Consider the following 22,558-nt stretch of genomic DNA (forward strand, 5'->3'; position numbering starts at 1 on the left):
CACACAATCTCTAACTCGCGTTTTCACCCAGTGATGTTCTCACTCTCACTTACACATATTCAATCTCTCCACAATATCACACATGAACATGTGCATGCTTGGTTCCTACAGAAATCCACCAAGCACACAAACACGCATACACAGACCCTGAGTGATTTCATGTATATATACTATAAATATACTACTTTTCACTAAAAGAAAGTGAAAGGGTGTGCTAAAAGTATAAGAAAATATCAAACACACTGCCCTCTATAGGTCTGGAGAAGTAATGAATACCTGCACAGGTATTTGTTTAAGCTCAACACCTCTTCAGAGCAAGACTCTGCTTTTTTTCTTTTTTCAGCTTTATGGATGATTTTGTATTGGCTTTTTATATACAACTCAAATAACCCTGTTTCTAATAGAACAGTTTACATGCACATGACTTTTAGATTTAGGTTAACATATTTAAATATTATTCTGAGTATAATATAACAATACTATATTGCTTGACTTTTCACAGCTGCCGATATTGAAGAGCAGAATAGTCTTTGTCTGGACATGTGCAGACATACATTACTGTGGATATTCCACAAAAGGTGTTTACATGAACCCAAAAGTCTGACCACTGAACTCTATCATTGAAAAGATTGGGGTCGGTAAGATTTTTTATGTTTTTGAAAGTCTCTTATGCGCACTAAGGTTGCATTTATTTGATCAAAATAATAAAGTAAAAAATAGGCATATTGTGAAATATTATTACAAATTAAAATAACTATTTTCTATTAATATATTTTAAAATGTAATTTAGACCTATGACGGCAAAGCTGAATGTCAAACAGCCATTACTCCAGTCTTTAGTGTCACATGATCAATCCTTCTAATATGTGGTGCTCAAGAATCATTTATTATCACAGTTGAAAACAGTTGTGCTGCTTAATATGTTTGTTGAAATTGTGATACATTTTTTTAGGATTCTATGATGAATAGAAAGTTCAAAAGGACATGTATTTGAAATAGAAATCTTTTGTAACATTATAAATGTCTCTACAGCCACATTTGATTTTAATCATATTTGATTAATTTCTGTCTTTGCTAAAAAAAAAATATTTTTTCTCTCTAAAAAATCGTACCAATTCCAAACATTTGAACAGTAGTGTACATAATTAAAATATGACCAAATCCTAATTAATATTGGAAAATTCTTTTGCATGTAAACATGGTCAATGGCATTGATTGTTCAAGGAGTCAATGCTTGTACAGTCACCCACACAACTCTAGACTAGGCAATTCTACTAGTCTTTGCTTTGTTATTGTACAGTGTCATACCTGGTACCAGCTGTATGCCCTGTCTGAAGGGTTGATCAGCAGAGTAAGAATCTTGGCTTTAGGCAGGAGGGCAGCGGCTCGTTTGGGCGTCTCCTCAGAAGGAAAGTAATTTGCGCTTTTCTCAAACAGGAAATCTGTGCTGACATTAGAGGGTATGGGAAAGAACTCCATGTACCTTTGAGAAGAGAGGTGTATTGAGTTAGAGAGAATACTCATACAAAGACAAATACACACAAACAGAGGCTTCATTTACGGTAGGACATTTTGCCATGGCAGATTTTGTCCCCTCCACTTTATGAAATAGCTCGAGGCAACAATATATCTGGGTCAATGACAAATAAGAGTTTCCAAGATAAAGAAAATCTAATTTTTTTTTTTTTTTTTTTTAAATCTATGGTTACACTTTATTTTAAGATGACGTAGTTACATTGTACTTACTCAAATAAGTATCGAGTAATATTAATTACCTACTGTACTATAGAGTTACAGTTAGGGTTTGGTTTAGGGTTAGTTACTTGTAATTATGCATAATTTACTGTTATTACTATAGTAAGTACATGAAGTAACATGTAACTATGTCACCTTAAAATAAATCACTGTAAAATAAAGTGTTACCAAATCTAGTTAAAAATATATCTATAAATCTAGTAAGAAGATATTTCCCTTACACATTGAATACATATGTACTGGCCCACAAATTAAGAATTCGTTCCTATTACTTATTAATTTGTTCCCTAGTTTTATGTAAATCGGGGATATGTTGTACTAATCTGTTCCCTTGAGGGAATATTAGTATAACATGGATTAGTACAAATTATTACTACATTGCCACGATTTACCTAGAATTAGGGAACAAATTAATCAAATGTGGCCACAAATTAGTTGTGGGAATGAATTCGTAATTCATGGTCACAATATTTTTTTCCCCGCATATCATCTATATATGATTTCCAAAAGGTTTTTCATTATATTTTTTGAAGTAAAATATATATATTTTTAACTTTGCTTTGCCATGTCATAAAGAGGTCAAATTATCCTTGATATTCTAGATATTCTAAAAGATTTCCCCTAAAGAGGGTCTTTAGGGGTCCACTCTATGATGTCATGTCCTGTTTTATGTTTTATTTTCTACATGTTGGTAGCACTACATGACTTTGATTTAGTGTAACCCCTCCGGTCCAAGTGGGACTCAAGCCGGCGTCTCCAGCATGGGAGGCAGGCACGCTAACAAGGACACTAAAGACCACAGTCTCTAGCATCAGTCTCTAGAGCGCCTCTTGAGGCCAGGGGAGTGAGGATTACATGCTCTTACTAGCTTACCTCCATTACACTAGCACACAGAATTCATAAATTAATAATATTTTGATATTATAACATTTTGATTTAATATAATAAAGAGTCTTATTAGGGTAGTTGAAAACTTGGAACACCTTTTACACAGCAAGTTGCTACAAGACATTATCACTAGATCAAAAATTTATACTTGTCATTAAGCTGTTGATCCATGCATTAATCAACTGACCTACAAAACCCTGAGACTGACAGTAGAAGATGCAGAAATAGAGTTGTCAAATTAAATGTGTCAAAAGTTCATTTAAGCACTTAAATATGTCAGTAAGAATAATTGCTCCCTCAAATGACTGTGTGATGAGAATTTAAGAACTTAAGTCAGAATAGCAATTCAAACAGAAATATTATTATTTATATTTAAATTTTTATTTGGAAATGAACCAATACGCTATACTGATCTGCAGATCATTACATCACCAAAAATATTTATCAAAACAGTGGAAGATCGTGTTAAAGTTTTTGAATTATCTTATTAATATTCATGAGCTACACCTTCACCCTTCTGTGATATCGTAATCAGTGCATACTCTGCCATAAAACACCTTTAACAAAGTGAAACCTATGCACAAATGTGTCTGGAGCACAAGTACATGTTTCACACCCACCAGTCGATGCCTTTGTGATAGTTGTTGGTGTTGAAAAACTGAACTTCCTCGAATGTTTTCACACTGGGGAAGTTGCTGGAGATGAACGGATGCATGATCAGGAAGAGGTAGAGCGCTGTCGTGCCTGGTGAGAGAGAGTGAGAGAGAGAAAGAGATGAAGGGAGAACGGAGGAGGGCAGAAGAGAAAGGAAGAAGGAGGAGAAGTAAATCAACGAGCCCTTCCCCTGCTAATGATGAAATTATATGTGCAGCTGATAGCGCTGAAGAGAAACATTTTGGGCCTGGAGATTCAGCCCACAGACCGAGAAACTAAGAGACATGGGATCAATACCCCATTTACCTTATGGATTTTTTTTCTGTGTGTGTGTTGCGAGTTTGTGATACAGAAGGAAAGAAGATGAGTGCAGAGAGGAGAAGTGTTTAACAAGACAGTGTCTTGACACCAATCAAAATCTTACAGCCCCAAAACAGCTCTCTGTCTTTTCCCTTGTTCTACCCCCAGCCCTCTGGGGATGTGTCTGTATTGTTCTCCTCTAGAGCTCAACGCCCGTGGTTGCACTTTCATCATTTCTAGCAGCACAAGGTGAGATATGAAGCAGGATCAAGGGGAACAGCGAAGCGAGGAGATACGTGCACACATAAGGCTTTGAAGCCCTGCAAATGGAAAGACGGAAGAAACATGCTCTCGTAACAGAAGTACAGAATTACCTGTTTTCTGAGGGCCGACCACCATGAACTTGGGCAGCCTGTCGCAGGTCTTCTCTTTGGACCAGATGTCCTTATGCCGTTTATCATCACATGGGTTCTAAAAAAACAATATCATAGAGGCATAAAGTTCTATCAAATCAATACATGATCTGTTAAAAGAAGCACGGAGACAGAGGACAGGTCATTGTCTGACGCTTACAGTATATAGATCATCCTTGAGATCATCTTCAGATATAATATGATGTTAAAAATAGATATTCTAAAATACATAATAACAAATCAAGGACAGTATGTCTGTAATGTAATTGTTACTGCAGCAATTTAATAAGTAATTTATGTTGAGAACAGAACAATATGAAATTCAATTGAAATCTTTTTTCTGTACTAGTCAAGGCTGTAACTCCTACATGTAGCATCTTTTTAATATAAAACATAATTGGAACAACCGCAGAAAAATGCTTGAGAAAAATATGCTGAAATTGTGCAAAACCCCCATAAATCCAAGCGATGTCCCTGTGAGAAGTTGTACGGTGCAACTGTTCATTTTCTGGAGGCTTTTCATTGGTCAGCGTCCATTTGAGACTTGGAGTGCTTGATGTACAGCGATAGTTACACAGCCTACAGGCCGCAGAGAGTAGGCTTTTTACCAACATGTCATTTTGCAAAGGATTGCTTTTCCCTTTGGTTTTCTTGAGGACATTTTATGTAAGGTAATAATATTTAAGTCAGAAATCTCATTGACTGGTATCCATTAAAATAAATAAAAAAATTAAAAAATATAAATAAAATAATATATATAAAATATTATAAACATAATATGTGATCCTGGACCACAAAACCAGTCATAAGGGTTTTTTTGAAATTGAGATTTATACATCATCTGAAAGCTGATTAAAGCTTTCCATTGATGTATGGTTTGAACAAGACAATATTTGGCCGAGTTACAACTATTTGAAAATCTGAAATCTGAGGGTGCAAAAAAAATCTAAATATTGAGAAAATTGCCCAAAGTTGTCCAAATAAAGTCCTAAAAATAATTTTTTGATATATTTATGGTAGGAAATTTACAAAATATCTTCATGGAACATGATCTTTACTTAATATCCTAATGATTTTTGGCATAAAAGAAAAATCGATCATTTTGACCCATACAATGTATTGTTGGCTATTGCTACAAATATACCCGTGCGACTTATGACTGGTTTTGTGGTCCAGGGCCACATATAAACATAAAATATAAAACATTTTTTAAATGTTTTTCAAAGAAGTCTCTTATGCTCACCAAGGCTGCATTTATTTAATAAAAAAAATGATATATTGTGAAATATTATTACAATTAAAAAATAAATGTGTTATTTATTTTAAACGTATTAATTGATGGCAAAGCTGAACATTCAGCAGCCATTACTCCACTCTTCAGTTTCACATGATCCTTTAGAAATCCTTCTAATATTCTTATATTTAAATAATATTTATTACCAGTTCTCATTAAACAAGGGAAACTCATGAAGTGTTAATCATAATTAAAAGTTTTTATTTTATTTGAATATGGTTAAAAGACAGTTTTTGTCTTTCTATGATGACTGACCTGCCACAGCGGGTGCCTCTGCTCCGGGAAGAGTGTGAAGTACTTGTGTGCGAGCTGCAGGGGAGGAAGTGTGTGCAGCCTCAGGTTGGTCCAGCATTTCAGGAAGTTAGCCAAATTAGTGAATGTATATAATCCCAAGCGGTCATTCCCATAGTTGGAGAGATGAGTCATAAATATACTGATCTACAGAGAGGAACAAAGAAAGAAACTTTTAATTCATCCATCATTAGTAAATAATCATTTGTCATAGGTAAACAGCAGCCTTTGCTACTATAACATTTCCGCTAATATAAAAAGCTATAGTGACATATGTGAATGTGATGACCTTAGTTGTAATACCCCAGTGTTTCCTGTAGGCAGCAGTATTGTGTATATTAATGTTCAGGTCTTAAACCTTTGCTCCTCCATTATACTAACACCTTTTCTCATAAGAGCATTAGAGGAGAGAGAAAACCATTTGAATACAAAACGACCCGCATTTGTCCATGTTAGCTGCATTTGTGCATGATTTTATTTGTCAAACATGTGTTGTAAACGGCCCAGCAGATGTTGAGGTGATGTTGATCATTTGGTTTGCTGGCATTGTTTGATAAAGGCTAAATGTCGCCTAGCAACCCTATAGACTGCACTAGGGTGTGCTGATTTCCTGCGTCAGCCCCTTTATGGGGTGGTTCAGAGCACCCCTGGGGCACATTCAATTACTGCAGGCCGATCAGCGGTCTTTCATATGAGGTAAGCCCAGCGGATGCGTCCACTTCATGTGGAGTGGAGCTGTAATTCTGATGTAATCCACTAGAGTAAGGTCATTCGCGGACAGTGTCTGTGGAGATTAGGATCAATACAATTAACAAGGGTCTGCTGAGAGAAGAGAAAAGATGAGAGGAGTGAGGGGGGAAAGACGAGAAAAAGGAAGAGTGAAGAAGTTTTATTGGGTCTCTATGCTTGACTGGTTTTGTAGGTTGCATTGCAAGAGGAGAGGAGAGGGAATATGTGGCCTAGTTTAAAACAGACACTCCCAGTAATGCCAGGCAAGGCGGTCGCTAAAATTCACCCGACCCAGGGCGAAGTTTTATGGGTGGGCCCCCACTCACCCAGGGTGCAATGAGATAGAGGCCCTTTAGAGATCCACCTCATTCCCATTCCCAGTTGTCCCTCCCTGAAGCAAGGCATATATACTGATAATCAGCTTGATTGATATTTGTTTTACACAGTTTCCCACACATAGACTTTACTTGTGCGGGCCGCCCAGGTATATTAATGGCAGCCCAAGTATATTTAGAGGCTACTTTTATATCCGCCCGAGTTAATGAAAGCATACGCGATCGATTAACTAGTGGAAAATCTTTCCTCGCCCTACACGTTTCGTACCTGCTCGTTCTGTGTGTGTGAGAACTGTTTACTCCCGCTAACATTCCCACATGTGCTGCAGGGACGCGATGGATATTTCAGCGCTCGACAGTGCGGGCGCTTCTCTAAAATGTATTTAGGAGTATGTGTGCGAATAAAGCAAAATCCCTCTGTGTGAGTTTTCTTAATTTTAATGTCATAAAAAGTCTTCAATACATTCATTGGTAAAACAAACGTCTTAATGATCATTTTAAGACATCTTGTATTTTGGGGATGAAAAAACATAAATCGCGATACAGCCTATTGATTATTAAACTTAAAAAAAGCTATTATTCCATTCAAAAAGAGCGCTGCATGTTACAAAGTCACAAGGCGGCGCTGTTGCGCGTTCTACAGGCTCGCTTCAGACTGCTTCAAAGTGATTCTCAATCAATGAATAGCGCACATTTATGCCAAGCTATTGCTAATGAACTCGAGTTGACAATGTCTACTTTATGGCTTTTGTCTACTTTTATGACTACTTTTACGTTTATGTCTACTTTATATATGTTTTAGATGGTTGTAAGAATACATATTTTATCGCTCTCATCTGAAGGATCAGCCCGCAATTGTTTTAGATATTTCAAAATAAAAGTCCCGATTTATTTCGGGCTTGTTTATAATTAAAAGTCACAAGTTTTTTTTTTTTCTTCTGGGCATTATTGGTATTTTCACTACACAATAAATTGTATTTATGTATTTATGTTTGATTTCCATTTAATTCTAATAATAATTTAATTCTCTGGTTGGGATGCTCCCCCACAGGAAGAAAAGACTAAGAAGATTATTTGACACATATTATTTAATATATAGATTTTACTAGCATCAGTAAAATGTCCCATTCACCAGTCCCAGACACCAACCCGATCTCAACGGCAATTCGTACGTATTTTACGAGGTGGCTAATTTGTACGAATTCATATGTTTTTTTGCTAAATCGTACGTATTTTACGAGTTGACAAATTCATATGAATACGAATGACCTACCCCAAACCCCGCCCCTAAACCTACCCGTCACTGGAGTTTAGACAAATCGTACAAATTTGTACGAGTGAGGTCGTATGAATTCATATGATTTAGCCACCTCGTAAAATATGTACAAATTAATCGTTAGATAGCGTTGGAGAGACACTATATGACAAAGCAAGGAGAACTCAAAAATTTCAATGCTGTAATTTTGCATCATTTACAATGCATAATAATGCATAATATTAGTATGTAATTAAATGTAATAGTAGCCTATGTAATTAAAATGTATTTTAATAAATAAAAATATTGTTAAAAATCACACATTATTTGTTGTTTGTCACATGTAGTAGACCATTTTTGTGCCGTGGGTAATAGGAGGAAGCACCACCGCAAGTATATTTCAAACCTGTGGGATGCACAGTTCTTTTATTTTGGATTCTCCCATCTGTAAGTAATGTATAGTTCCGAACAATGCCATTAAACACTGTGAATTTAACAGGAAACAATAGTGTTCAACGCTACATAAATGTAATGTATAAAAAACAACTACAGTCAATCTCTAATAAACACAGAGGTACATGAACCAGCAAAACAACGTAAGACAGAAAAAGTCTGTCAGAAGCTGCACAAACTTTACAGCCAACTAAGCATCCACAAGTTTTAGCAGAACTTTCTCACCGACATCAATTCATTTTCCACATAACTCTTACATTTATCACGAAATGAGATCTGCTATATTATATATATCTGTTTATTAAGTTGAAGGTAAAAGAGAAGATGATCCATTAGAACACACTGTCTCCTGTAAGCTGAAAGTGTTTTATAATCAGCCAGGATCTGGTTGGAGTGTGTAATGGACTCTGTATCAGGGCCTAAGTGCAGCTCCCTCAGAAGGTTGCCGTGGATATGGTAGCGGCACAGCAATGGCAGCAGGCTTTGATTGATGGATGGGATGCTAGGTGACCGTGAGCAGGGCGGGGAATATTTATGGGATAATGAGACAAGTTTAGCAGCTTCTGTCACACTGGCATGCTTTATGCCGGACTGGTGTAACACACACTCTCGTGTACACACTCGCAACCGCTGAATTCAATTTAACCCTCATGGGAAAACGAATGGGACCCGTGATATTAAAAAGATGTCAAGTATTATAAAGTATTTTGGTGGGATTGTGGTGAATGTTCGCATTCGCTCCACACACATAAGAACACAGGCTTTTCCCATATGTACAACATCAATCTGACCACTGAACAAGTTCTGCTGTACCACAAACAGACTGATCAAGATATGATTTATGCTGCGCTTTCAGCAATCAATAACAAACACACACATAGACTTTGTAAAATAGACACCAGAAAGCAACAACGCCTACACACACACAGCCATAGGTCGTATGATTCATTTTACCTAGCTCTAGCAGCCAGGGCAAAGAAAGAGAGCAAGAAAAAAGAGGAAAAGAGAGCGAGTGAGTGAAAAAAAAAAAAATCCTTAAAGGATCTCAGGTCCAAAAGCATCTATCCTGCTTGTCCAACACACACTTGAGAATGCCAGCACAAGCCACCATTTTAACAGCTAAATTTGGACTACCTATTGAACATGCACACACACACAAACACACACAGCGAGAGGATCTAAAGGGTTCCAAACAGATGTTCCTTCTGGAAGAGGTTCAGGACCTGACAGAATTATAAATCACTAGCCTGGAAAAGACATGAAAATTTAACCAGCAAACACACATGCACTCACCACCACCAACACACACACACACACACGCACACACACACACACACACACACACACGAGAGAGACTCAATTACCACTGCTCACCATTCACTGTGACTACAAGCATTACACAATTCAAGGCAACAGTGATGTGGCTAGCGTCAAAGTCCCTTTAAGACAAGTCATTTCACTCGGCGGCCATCTTTGAAACGCCTCTCGGGCATCCAAGTGCAGCTCCTATCTCTTTGAATGGGGAAGCATCAAATTCTCCAAAGCTGTTTGCCAAGCTTTCGATTAAATTTCATATTTGAAATCACCAATGAAATCTGACAACGACTGTCTCATAAATTTTGTTTCTAAACGCTCAAATCATGACAAAAAACAATATTTTTCAGGCTGGATCAAGCTAATGCGCATGCGCAGTCCTAAATGCGTCTCTTGTGCCTTATTTCGGAGGCGCGCGTCTGACTGTTTCTATAGAAACCGGAGCTTCTAACGGCCGCTGCAGTGACGCAATGACTTTACCAATCGGCGATTGCCGGTTATTTTGCAGACGGGACTTATTCCGCCATATTGCGCGTTGCACTTTCTCCCATTCAAAACAATAGGAGTGACGCGTCTTGTGTTATTCTACAGTCTTTGCTAGCGTTTCAGAAAGGTCTTACTTAAATCGGGACATGAAGTTTACACAAGGGGCTCAATAACTACAAGTTATTATGCAAGTATAGTAATTGTGAACTTAATTTGGTTGCATCATTTGTTCTTAAAGCAAGACTTAAAGCTCTCTGTAATGTGTAGTCATGTACCATGATATTTACCTTTATAAATCTAACAAACAGCCTTCAAATTTCATTTTAACTTGTAGTTGATGTTTTAAACTTCTCATAATCTCCTCACATAATGGTCAGTGGCAACAAAATTACATTTTCATTGAGTTTAAACAGAACAGGAAATATGATACATAAATAATAATGGAATATAATAAATAGAATACTTAAATATGTAACAAACATTTAAAATCTTCTGAAGTCTAAAAATGAATGTGGCAAAATAAAATAAACAGTTTTTTATAAATAATATTACAAAGAATAAACAATTTATTGCATTTCATTTATACAGTGAATTAAATTATTACTTCATATGCTATAATTATAATTAATATATTATATCATTTAAATATTATATATAATTATTATAATACTGATCATTTTATTCCAAATGTTACTTCTGGTACAAGGATAATTAGTTTTTATTTTAGGTTATATTTCAATTAAAGCCAGTTTCATGTTATACAATTTTGCCATCTGAGACAAATTTTGGAGATCGTAAAAGATGTATCTTGTCGGCACTCTTTGATTGTGTAGAGTGACAGTTTAATGGTGTATCACAGAACTTCTCAGTAACCAGGCTAAGTTGTAACATACAGCTTGTGCACTGGACCTTGGACACTCAAACAACAAACACATACAATTCCAAACACACTGTAAGAGCAGGTGAAGTTATACATTTCTTAATTCCTCAATAAACAACAATCAATTTTACTAGAAAAACTAAAATGTTATCCTGTAAGTTGTGTATTCTAGTCCAGCTCACCACAATAAACCAGTTTTTAATGTTTTATTATACTGTAGTATTATCATCATAATGTCTATTCTATTCTATTCTATTCTATACAGAACACCTGCAAAATCCAACTTGATCTCTTTTTTCTGTTTTATGTAGTATTAATCTTGACCTACATGTTCAGATTGGAGCAACATGATTATCACATGTATACTTGTAATGACTTGGCCATGGCATTAACACACACACGCACGGACAAATGCACGCACACACAGGTTTGTTTTGCTATCCTAGTGAGGACATTTCATAGACGTAATGGTTTTTATACTGTACAAACTACATTCTATCCCCCTACACTACCCCTACCCCTAAACCTACCCATCACAGAAAACATTCTGCATTTTTAATAAAACATTGTTTAGAATGTTTTTAAAGCTATTTTAAATATGAGGACTCATGAAATGTCCTCATAAAACGTTTACGTTGTAATACCAGTGTAATACCTATGTCATTATACAAATTTGTGTCCTCATAAATCATGAAAGCAAGCACACACACACACACACACACACACACACACACACACAAATGTATTCCATGTTTTATGGGGACATTCTATAGATGTAATGGAGTTTACACAGTACTAACTGTATATTCTATCCCCTAACCCAACCCGTAAACACAACCTCCCAGAAAACTTTCTGCAGAGTAATTGAAACATTGTGGACTAGATCAGTCTAGGTTTTTTTTTTTTTTTTTTTAGAGATCTGACATTCACTTCATTCGCTACTTCCCTACTGAAGGCTATCCAATAAAAGACTTGGACTCTTATCATAGTTTTATGGCACTTTGACAATATTTTTTGATTGAAAGCTTCAGTCCAGTATAACTCCACAAAAATCATGATTTTGCATTTCACCCATAAGTGTAATGCTAATTCAGGAATGCAGGAATGTCATGTTTGTATATTCTGTCTATTCTACAGCTGATTTTTCAAACAGTGGTGCTGGACAACCATTTTGGTGTTTGTTTCATACTCTAACTTTCCCTAAGCTAGCGTAACTTAATGAGACTCAAAATTACACACACAAACACACACACACACACACACACACACACACACACACCCCATCGGCTCATTTAACAGGAGAGTCCAGCTGGAAAATTTTGTCCTCAAGCGTCATTCCTCTCTCTCTTTCTGTCCTTTATTCTCTCAGACACAAACAACACATACTCCCTTCTCATTTCTCTGATTGGACACCCTTCCTTTTCTTGTACAAACTGTTTAGTTCCGCTTATAGTCTCTCTCTCTCTCTCTCTTTCTCTCTCTCAATGTTACATGTTCTTTGACCATCCATTATCAGGATAATTGAAAGTTGACATCAACATCCATAATGATGTCAGCTGAATTTGTTGTGTTGCTTTTAATGTTGTGTTGCTCAAAAATGAAAATTCATAACCCTCATGTTGTTTTAGTCTCTGGTATATTTTTTCTTCTGTGAAACACAAAAAGTTTTTTTTTATACAAAAGTTTATAAAGGTCACAGTGTTTTCAGAAAATATTTTACACTTCTCATAATAACATAAAAGATCACTGAAGTTGTGTTTTGTGCCTTTGATTTTGTAAAGCATGGATAAATCGAACTCAAATCAAACTAATGATATAGCTTAGTGAGCTTATCAAATTGCAAAAATTGGTGCATTTTAAAACAAAGTCATGAAACTCTAGGTGGAACAGGCTGATTGGAGCGCCAAAGTCACGTGATTTCAGCAGTTTGACACGCGATTCGAACCGCTGATTCGAAACAAAAGATTCGAAGCAGTGTTTTGAAATCGCCCATCACTAGATATTGTTGAAAAGTCGTTATTTTGTATTTTTGCCTCACAAAAAGTATTCTCGTCGTTTTATAATATTAAGGTAGAACCACTGTAGTCACATAACCTGTTTTAAATATGTTTTTAGTACCTTTCTGGGCACTGAAAGTGTAAATTAACTTGCTAGGAATAGAGGCCTCACTGAGCCATCGGATTTCATCAAAAATATCTTAATTTGTGTTCCAAAGATGAACGAAGGACTTACGGGTGTAGAACAACATGAAGGGGAATAATAAATGACATTATTTTTATTTTTGGTTGAACTAACCCTTTAACATTGCCGTGTCCATTACCACGCCAATCTCTCCGAGAGTTGTCATGAAAGAAATAAGTATATAGTCTGTTGTGCTGTGTGTTTCAGAGTGAAGCAAGGCTCTGTTTCTATTTACACATCATCAGCATGATCCTATATTTACATGCGTGCAGCTCATAATCTGGTGTTTTCAGTGTCTCAGAGCGGCTTAGTTCACAGTAAATGCAGCGAACTCCATCTCTGCATTAGGGCTGTGTATTGCCAAGAATCTGGCGATACAATACGTATCACGATACAGGAATTACGATACGACATATTATGATATATTGCGATATTTATTGTTTTTTTTTAGAAAGATCTAAGTTTAGAAAAAACAATCATAAAGAACACAACTATATGCATAAAACCTGACAAGCAACTTTATTTTATTTAATCAATACAGTATAATTTGCATTTATATCACTAATCACTATTTGTGCAATCTAAGTAAAGGGAAAATAGTAAAGTGACTGCAGGATTCTTTATGTGTATATGATTTAAAGGTTCACAGTATAGCAGCTTTTAATTTCTAAACTATTTAACAACAGAAAGTGCATAGTCCATTCCATGACTGAATGACTGTTTGTTTTATATTTAATACTGTAAAGCTGTTGGCTTTAAAGCAGTCCAATGTATAAAGTGCTATTTAAAGTATTGAACTGCAGAGCTGGTGTAACCATATCCACATCGTTATGATCAGATGCTTTCTTTCTGCTGCCACCACTGTCAATTTTGTTGTGTTTATTTTGTTACTGAGAGGAAAACGTGCAGTACATATCACATATTCTATCAAAACGCTTCTCAGCAGCGCGGATGACGTCGGGATGTTAAGCGAGCTCTCAGATTCAATGCGTTTCCCGAGTATTTGGATTTTAACATGGCCTATTTTGCAAACAAAATGACTCTTGTCGATTTCCTTAGTGGCTTCTTTATAGCTGAAGCCAAAATGAGTCCACACTTCAGCTCTGTATACCACGGGAGCGGAATAATTCTACCGTCTTGTGAGCTGGGTTTGTTAATGCTAACACTAGCGATGCACGCACCTTCACCTTGCGCTTCTCCGGCTCCGCGTCAATTTACGTTCTGAGATAACACTGCCATCTAGCGGTTGGGTTTTATACAGTCTGTGGTTTAAATCGAACACAAAGCCACAAATCTTGGATGTAAATACATAAATATATAAATATCAAGACAGAAATAAGTACTTTAATTTTACTAATGTATACTTATTGTGAAGTTTTTCAATTTATTTTACAGTGCAATTGTATTACAATAGTAATATATTTCCGTCTTAGAGATGATGATGATAATAATGGGCATGAACGAGGGTAAAATAGAGTGTCAAAAACACAGTGTTCTTCCCCTCTGTAACTGATGTTATGCTCTGTTAACCTCATGCTCTCAAGCACAGCATGCACAGTACACACACACACACACACACACACACACACACACACACACACACACACACACACACACACACACACCTCATTTCAGGGAGAGGACCTCAATAATGAATGGGCAGATAAATGAGTTTCCTTTAAAGCCCTCTGGACAAGGAGACAAAGAGAGCACAAGGCATGGCGGAAATTTTTTCTTTTTTCAATCAATGTTATACCAATGTTTTTTTTTTAATGTAATAACATTTTTATCTCTGCTATAAAATGTTTAATCGATGCTACTGAATGAAGAGAAGAGAAGAGGAGAGAAGAGAAGAGAAGAAAAGAGTGATGTATGTCATTAATAAGTACTGCTGTGTCTTCATGTTAACAGTGATTCATTTTAACACAGAGGAATGTGGCTGTGATGAATAAATCAAAGAGCCTACGGTCAGATTAATGTATGTATGTGATGGGTTTGAGTTTAATGTAGAAAGACAGATGTGTGATCATGTTACTGGTAATGTGCATCTACAGACCTCTCACAGCACTTTTCAAGCTCAATAGTAGTTTGGATGATTATTGAAGAAGGATATATATATTTAATTTACTAGAGGTGGAGTCCAGACTCTAAAGTCATGCCCACACAACTTCCTTCTGATATTACCTGTATTCTAGTCTCAAAACATTACCAAGCAAACTAACCACACATTCAGTAATTACAACACTAAACATTTAGCACATACACTATAAGTATTCACTGATTCATAGAACAATTTCAAACATGTCATATGGGCATCAGATTGGTGGAACAGCTCTGAGGCCTGTTGCATGAAGCCGGTTTCAGTTTCTACCCAGATAAGTTTGAGATTAGTTTGAGCAAACTCTCGTTTTTCGGGCTCAGGAAGGTGGATTGGTTTTTAGCAGTGTTCATGGCCATTGTAACTACACAGCTAACCTGCTCCGGAGCAGGTTTTATTCTGGGTTAGATATTGCAAACCAAAACTGGCCCAATCAGCCGTGAGCAAATAAAGCCACTCCCCCCTGTATCTCTTGCTCCAAATTAAAGCAATTTATAGTGAAACATTTTTAGAGACAAAATTGCAAATCTTTTGCTGCTAGTTATTTGTTATATTTATATTATATGAATTATAATTATGTGTAATTATACAGATTTGTCTGCATACCTTGGTTGTAACGAGTGGTTATTTGAGTTGCTGTTGCCTTTCTATCAGCTCAAACCAGTTTGGCCATTCTCTTCTGACCTCTGGCATCAACAAGGCATTTTCACCCAGAGAACTGCATATATATTTTTCTTTTTGGGTCCATTCTCTGTAAACCATAGAGATGATTGTGTGTGAAAATCATAGTAGATCAGTAGTTTCTAAAATATGTCTGTGAATCAAACTGATGCTCATAATGTTCCGTGTGATTGGCTGTTCACTGCACATGTCACATATTCAGGCGCATGTGCTTCAAACTCTGGATCAAACCTTGAGTTGACAGAGTTGACAGACGATGTATGGTTTAAAGGGTTAGTTCACCCAAAAATGAAAATAATTTCATTTATTACTCACCCTCATGTCGTTATTAAGTTATTTTTGATGAAATCCGATGGCTCAGTGAGGCCTCTATAGACAGCAATGCCATTGAACTTCTCAAGATCCAGAACGGTACTCAAAACATATTTAAAACAGTTCATGTGAGTTCAGTCTTTCAATCTTAATATTATAAAGCGACGAGGAAACTTTTTGTGCGCCAAAAAAACAAAAATAACGACTTTTCAACGATATGTTGTGAGCACCTTTCTGGACCGTGAGAAGTTCAATGGCATTGCTGTCTATAGAGGCCTCACTGAGCCATTGGATTTCATCAAAAATATCTTAATTTGTGTTCCGAAGATGAACGAAGGTCTTACGGGTGTGGAACGGCATGAGGGTGAGTAATAAATGAAATTATTTTCATTTCTGGGTTAACTAACCCTTTAATAACTTTATTTAGTAGCAATATTTTTGCTAACTGTATTTTTTAATATGTAATTTAATTATTATAGGTTTGCATATAATGTTTAGTGTTTGTTTTTCCCGTGCGTTTATATTAACTACTGAGATGAATAAAGAGCATCTGTTGCATAAATCATTATCTGTCAGGTGTCTATAAGCAGCACATTCGATATATTTTATTGGGAGTAAAATATATACACAATTCTTATTTTTACTTAGCTATATTGAAAACTGTTTGTGATAAGATAATTGATGAACAGAGTGTAAATGTAAAATATGTGGTGACAAAGTTGATGTAGGTAAGTGAAAATATGCACAGAACTGAGAAAATAGTTGTTATGGAGATAAATTGTGTCTCACAGGGCAAACGTTGTGAATGTTTTTGCCAACAACTCTCTAATCATTGGTATTCCTGTAGTTGTTCCTGTAGTTCCTATATATTTTTCTGATCCAGGTAGGATACCGGTTTCCAGTGTATAGGTATACTCGCTTGAAAATATTTTTATACCTATTTTAGTTAAAATGTTGCACAACAAGTGCATGTAATTCGAATATTTTTGAGAAATTTAATTATTCTTGATGGGTGTGGATGCGTAGTTAACTGATGGATCTGTATAATGTCTTACTTTATTTTAACACAAATTGTTTTGCTACATTTTATTTTTAAATTTAGTTATATTTACATATTTGTATATTTACAGTAGGCATAATTGGTCGGGAAATAAGTCAATGCGTGTGTTTATGCACCATGAGTCCAAGTCAATTTTTGCTTCGTGGACAGTACAGTGTATTTCAGTCATTTACCTGACTCGTATGCATGCATTTCAAATGCCATTGGCTCATGTAATAGTGATGTAAATCTTAGTAGTATTTTGAGTGATATAACAGATATAAACATCTATAAAATATCATTTTCGTCTTTGTCCGTCTCTGTGCACTGGCGTCAGACGTAACCGATGCACACAATTGCTAGATCGAACTCCAACATGGCGACCATATGTAACTGTAGCACAAGTAAATATAGTGCACTGATCCACACTACGAAAAAGATAAATTATTCTCAGTATCTCTTTCTCATCAGTTCCTCTTTTATTCAGACAACCACACAGACAAACACTTAACACATTATTAACACACTATCACACATTCTAGGCTTTAGCAAGGTAAGTGTGAAGTGAACAATATTATTCTGCACAGAGTGACTACAATATACTACATCTTCACACTTCCATATCTCCTTATGTTCATTTCACCCACCCTCTTTCTATCTGTGTCTGTGGGTTGTTTATTATTGCTGGTATAAGCAGATGACCAGAGTCTTTGTGAACATGAGAACACACACAATCTCTGATTACATTCAGCTTGTTTTTCAGGTCAGTGCAATACCATGGGAATGAGTCACCCCTTTGTAATGGCCTTTTGCCAAAGGAGAAGATTTACACGGATGCTTTCTTCACACACACAAACATACGAAATATGACTCTTTAAACATTGAATTTTCATACCTTATACACATAAAGGCTGTACAGGATGTTAGCAGTTCACAATACAGTCACTCCATTCATCAGTCTGTCTACAGTATCCATTAATGCTCCACAGTTGTTCTTCAGGATTTTAGGCATCTAGTGGCAACTCAACCAGTGTTATTTTAGTATATTTATGTACTATTATAGTATTTATTCATATTTTGAATAGTGCTGTCAATGTTAACGTGTTAACGCATGTGATGATTAAAAATATTAATGCAATTAACGCAGCATCCAAATTTTTAATATTCGGATAGCATCCGATATTTAATGCCAAAAATGTCAGTTTTGTCGAATATCATCATAAGAGCAGCCTTGAATGAGTTAAATAAAGTCTTAAAATGAAAGTAAAGAGCTGTGAGAAAGTGGGATGCGTGTGAGATCTGCGTCATGTGCAGCAGCAGCAGCTCTTAAAGTGACAGCAACCACTAATGCCGTCTGTCACTGAAGATAATGAAAGAACAAAGGTAACAGAGAAAATTACTCACTGCTCTTGACTAAATAACTTTTGTAGCTTTAATAATGATAATCTATATCTAATTTAGACTATAAATTATGCAGTGCAGACTGTTTGGTAACTTTATTCAATCTGACTTTATTTCAAAACACTGCTTCGGAGCTTTACGATTCTTTTGTTTCAAATCAGTGATTCGGATCTCCTATCAAACGGCTAAACTGCTGAAATCACGGCTGCGTCCGAAAACTGGTAAATGCTGCCTTCGGAGGACACATTTCAAAAGAATCAAGGCACGTCCGAATTCAGTGTTAGCTTCACTTCCTGTTTCCTGAGATACCTTCATCTGATTGATTTTTGAAGGCAGCATAGATGTATCCTTAGCTGCCTTTAATATCCCACAATCCTGTGCTTTCCATTCTGTGACAGTTCAGCTAGAAAAATAAAGATGGCGTCCGAAAGTTGCGTTTGCTGGCCAGTTTGTGTGTAAATGTACATTTTTGACCAACATTTTCCACTTTTGATGTCATTTCTAGCGAGAAATTACTACTGTAGTAATTAAATATTTGTTTAGTTCTCACCAAAGCTCGCGCTATATTGCTGTAGATCATTAAACTCTTATGCTGCCTCAGAAGTCTGTCCGAAATCCATTTCATAAGGTGCCTTCATGCATGAACGCTGCCTTACAAGTCATTGCTTGATAAGGCAGCAAGTCAGCTACCTAGGTTTTCAGACGCAGCTCACGTGACTTTGGCGCTCCGAACTACTGATTCGATTCGTAAAGCTCCGAAGCAGTGTTTTGAAATCGGCCATCACGAGATATTGTTGAAAAGTCGTTATTTTGGGGTTTTTTGGCGCATAAAAAGTATTCTCGTCGCTTTATAATATTAAGGTAGAACCACTGAACTCACATGAACTGTTTTAAATATGTTTTTAGTACCTTTATGGATCTTGAGATTTTCAGTGGCATTGCTGTCTATAGAGGTCTCACTGAGCCATCAGATTTCATAAAAAATATCTTAATTTGTGTTCCGAAGATGAACGAAGGTCTTACGGGTGTAGAACGACATGAGGGTGAGTAATAAATGACATTATTTTCATTTTTGAGTGAACTAACCCTTTAAGTTTTAGTAATTTTGGTATGTGCTTTTATAAAATTTTTATTAGTTTTTTTTTTTTCTATTTAGCTTACATTTTTTTCAGTGTTTTTAAATTTATTTTTTATGGAAGCTTGTTTATGGAAGCCATGGAATCAAAAAAAAAAAAAAAAAAAGATAAAAAAGATAATTGCAACTTTTTATTTCACAATTGTCACCTTTCTGTATAGCTATGTTCATAGACTTTCAGTTTGTTTTCATTTGTCATGTTTCTTTGTTCAGATTCCCACCACTTATCTGTCTCCATAGTCATTATATTAGTTCATTGGTGTCAGCTGTGTGTTAGTAATTATCCTTGTTGTGTTCACTACTTAAGTTGTTCTTTCTCCTGTACTCCTTGTCTGGTCACCATAATACCTACTTGTGTTTGTAAAGCTTGTACCTGTTTGGATTTGCCTCTTTTGGATTGCTATTAGTAAAATTACCCGTTTGAATCTTCATCTTCTGTGTCTACGTCTTCCTGCCTGCATGCACAGAGTTACAACAATTCTGACTTTTTTTCCTCATAATTCCAAGATTTAAACTCGCAATTGAGAGTTATAATGTCAGAAATGTGAGATATAAACTTGCAATTATGATTTATAAAGTCAGATTTGCGAGATATAAACTCACAACTGTAAGAAATAAAGTCAGAATTAGTGATGCAAAGTCTGATTCATTTCTGTGAACTGGTTCTTTTCGGACAGTTCGGCTCAATGAACCGGTTCAAAAAGCTGATTCATAGGTTCCGGATGTTATATCAATGAAACATTCAAATAAAGTAATTTGCGTCAATGCATATTGAAATATTAAAATAAAAAGTTGTTTGTGTGAATGCATATGGCTGATTATTGCTTTTCATTCACTTGGTTAATGGAGTTTGTGGTCACAGTTTCATTCCTTCGGATCCTTTATGTCATACTGACCAATATTGAGTAGCCTACATCTTGGATAAAATTTGCGACTACAGCACACATTTAATGCACAAACGCAGAAGTAAACCAATTTCATAAACTCATTGATTTCGCTTAACAACTTAAATTATAATCTGCATGTACAATAAACCATTGTAAAATTTATTTACATCTCTCGACAGAAAGGTTTTTGCAGCTTATAAAATTTTATATAATAACAGTAGTCATAATAAGCATATTTCCCGTACATGCCTCAGAACTGTATCATCAACTTACTCATCAGACTCCTCAGTAATCCCCTGCAAACTTCGACAGTCAGCTGGACCGGCTCATTCGGTTCTTTTTGAGTCCTCAGTAATTCTCTGCAAACTTTGACAGTTGGTTGAACCAGCTCATTTGGTTCTTTTTGAGTCGGACGTGCTACTTCGGCTGCGCGTCATCAACCCGGAACTAAAGTTCGATTCAGTTCGATTAGTGAACTGGCTCGACCAGTTACTTCCTGAGAACCGGCTCAGAAGTCACTAGTCAGAATTGACTTATAATTATAACATGCAATTGCGACTTTATATCACAAGATTTTGACTTTTTAACTCGCAATTGCGACTTTAACTCACACAAATCTGACTTTATAATTCACAATTCAGTTTATATCTCACAATTCTGACTTTATAACTCTTTTCTGACTTTAAAACAATTTTGAGTTTATATCACACAATTCTGAGAAAAAAGACAGAATTGCGAGATGTAAACTCACAATTGTGAGAAAAAAAGTCTGAATTTATAGTTTTGGTCAACAATAACAACAATAAACTCAACACAGCAACAAAACTGTTTATAGTACAAAAATAAAACACACAGATTTGTGCCAAAATTGGATGCACAACCTTTGACATGGGAAGCATTTTCTTTTAAAATTTAATAACCTCATTTTGCTACCCAAACTACATATTGTTATATGGTTAGATGCATTATTTTTTTTCCCCCTGTGGTCCGTGACCCTATCAGGACAGACCTGTGACTCAATTTTGGGTCGCAATACACTAGTTGAGAAGCACTGAATTAATGTATAAACACACAGCACTCATACACGACAGTATACACAATTTTGTTTTTCATTTCACTGCTGTTTCAAGCAGAGAAGAGTTTCAACATAAGAACAGTGATTCATGCTGGGAGAACAAATCTATAAGCAACACTAACATGGAAACCCAGCGAGAGAGAGGAGGGGGGCATGAGGACAGAATAAGACAGAAAAAAACAATACAACAGGCTGATAGGATGAAATGAGCAGAGACGACAGGGAATAGCAGTATGTGTGTGCCTGTGTGTTTTACACTCACAGGGTTGAGCAGGACGGTCAGAAACAGCTCTCCTCCACGTATGCTTTTGTCCAGTTCTTTAGGGCCTCCTGGATACTCTTTATAGAAGATGGTGTGTGTGAATAAGCCGCACGTCTGACGGGGCAGCACCTGCTCACACACACAACATAGAGTTTTAGACTACAAAGATTTGCAGTCAACACAGTTTGGATTTGTATTTGCTTTGTACTCGAAAATGAATCTTCTTATGGTAAATATATAAACTTCTCTGTTGTTTTTTCATGTAATACTGCCAGTTTCAGTTTTACACATAACTTTTTATTAGGTCTCATGTCATTGTATCTGTATTCAGGTGCTGCGTGGAGACAACTTCATATATATTCATCCATTCACTTCCTGTCTGGATCAGTCAAAGAAAACAGAATCATTTCTCAGTGGAAAAAGCTGAATGTTTCAATAAA

At 36.1% G+C, this 22,558-nt stretch overlaps 1 protein-coding gene across 3 annotated transcripts in view; it reads right to left on the bottom strand.

Moving 5' to 3' along the window:
• The window catches only part of ndst3 (N-deacetylase/N-sulfotransferase (heparan glucosaminyl) 3), a 75,316-nt gene that overhangs the window by 10,503 nt on the left and 42,255 nt on the right, over positions 1 to 22,558 (bottom strand). For all 3 annotated transcript variants that reach the window (XM_051893466.1, XM_051893483.1, XM_051893474.1), the window contains 5 exons: positions 22,119 to 22,247; positions 5,560 to 5,742; positions 3,972 to 4,068; positions 3,264 to 3,387; positions 1,309 to 1,483 (listed from right to left, as the gene is read on the bottom strand). In XM_051893466.1, the coding sequence (XP_051749426.1) occupies positions 1,309 to 1,483; positions 3,264 to 3,387; positions 3,972 to 4,068; positions 5,560 to 5,742; positions 22,119 to 22,247 (708 nt within the window). The remainder of the gene's footprint in view (positions 1 to 1,308; positions 1,484 to 3,263; positions 3,388 to 3,971; positions 4,069 to 5,559; positions 5,743 to 22,118; positions 22,248 to 22,558) is intronic.

Source organism: Ctenopharyngodon idella, chromosome 1, assembly GCF_019924925.1.
Source record: "Ctenopharyngodon idella isolate HZGC_01 chromosome 1, HZGC01, whole genome shotgun sequence".
Classification (NCBI taxonomy): Eukaryota; Metazoa; Chordata; class Actinopteri; order Cypriniformes; family Xenocyprididae; genus Ctenopharyngodon; species Ctenopharyngodon idella.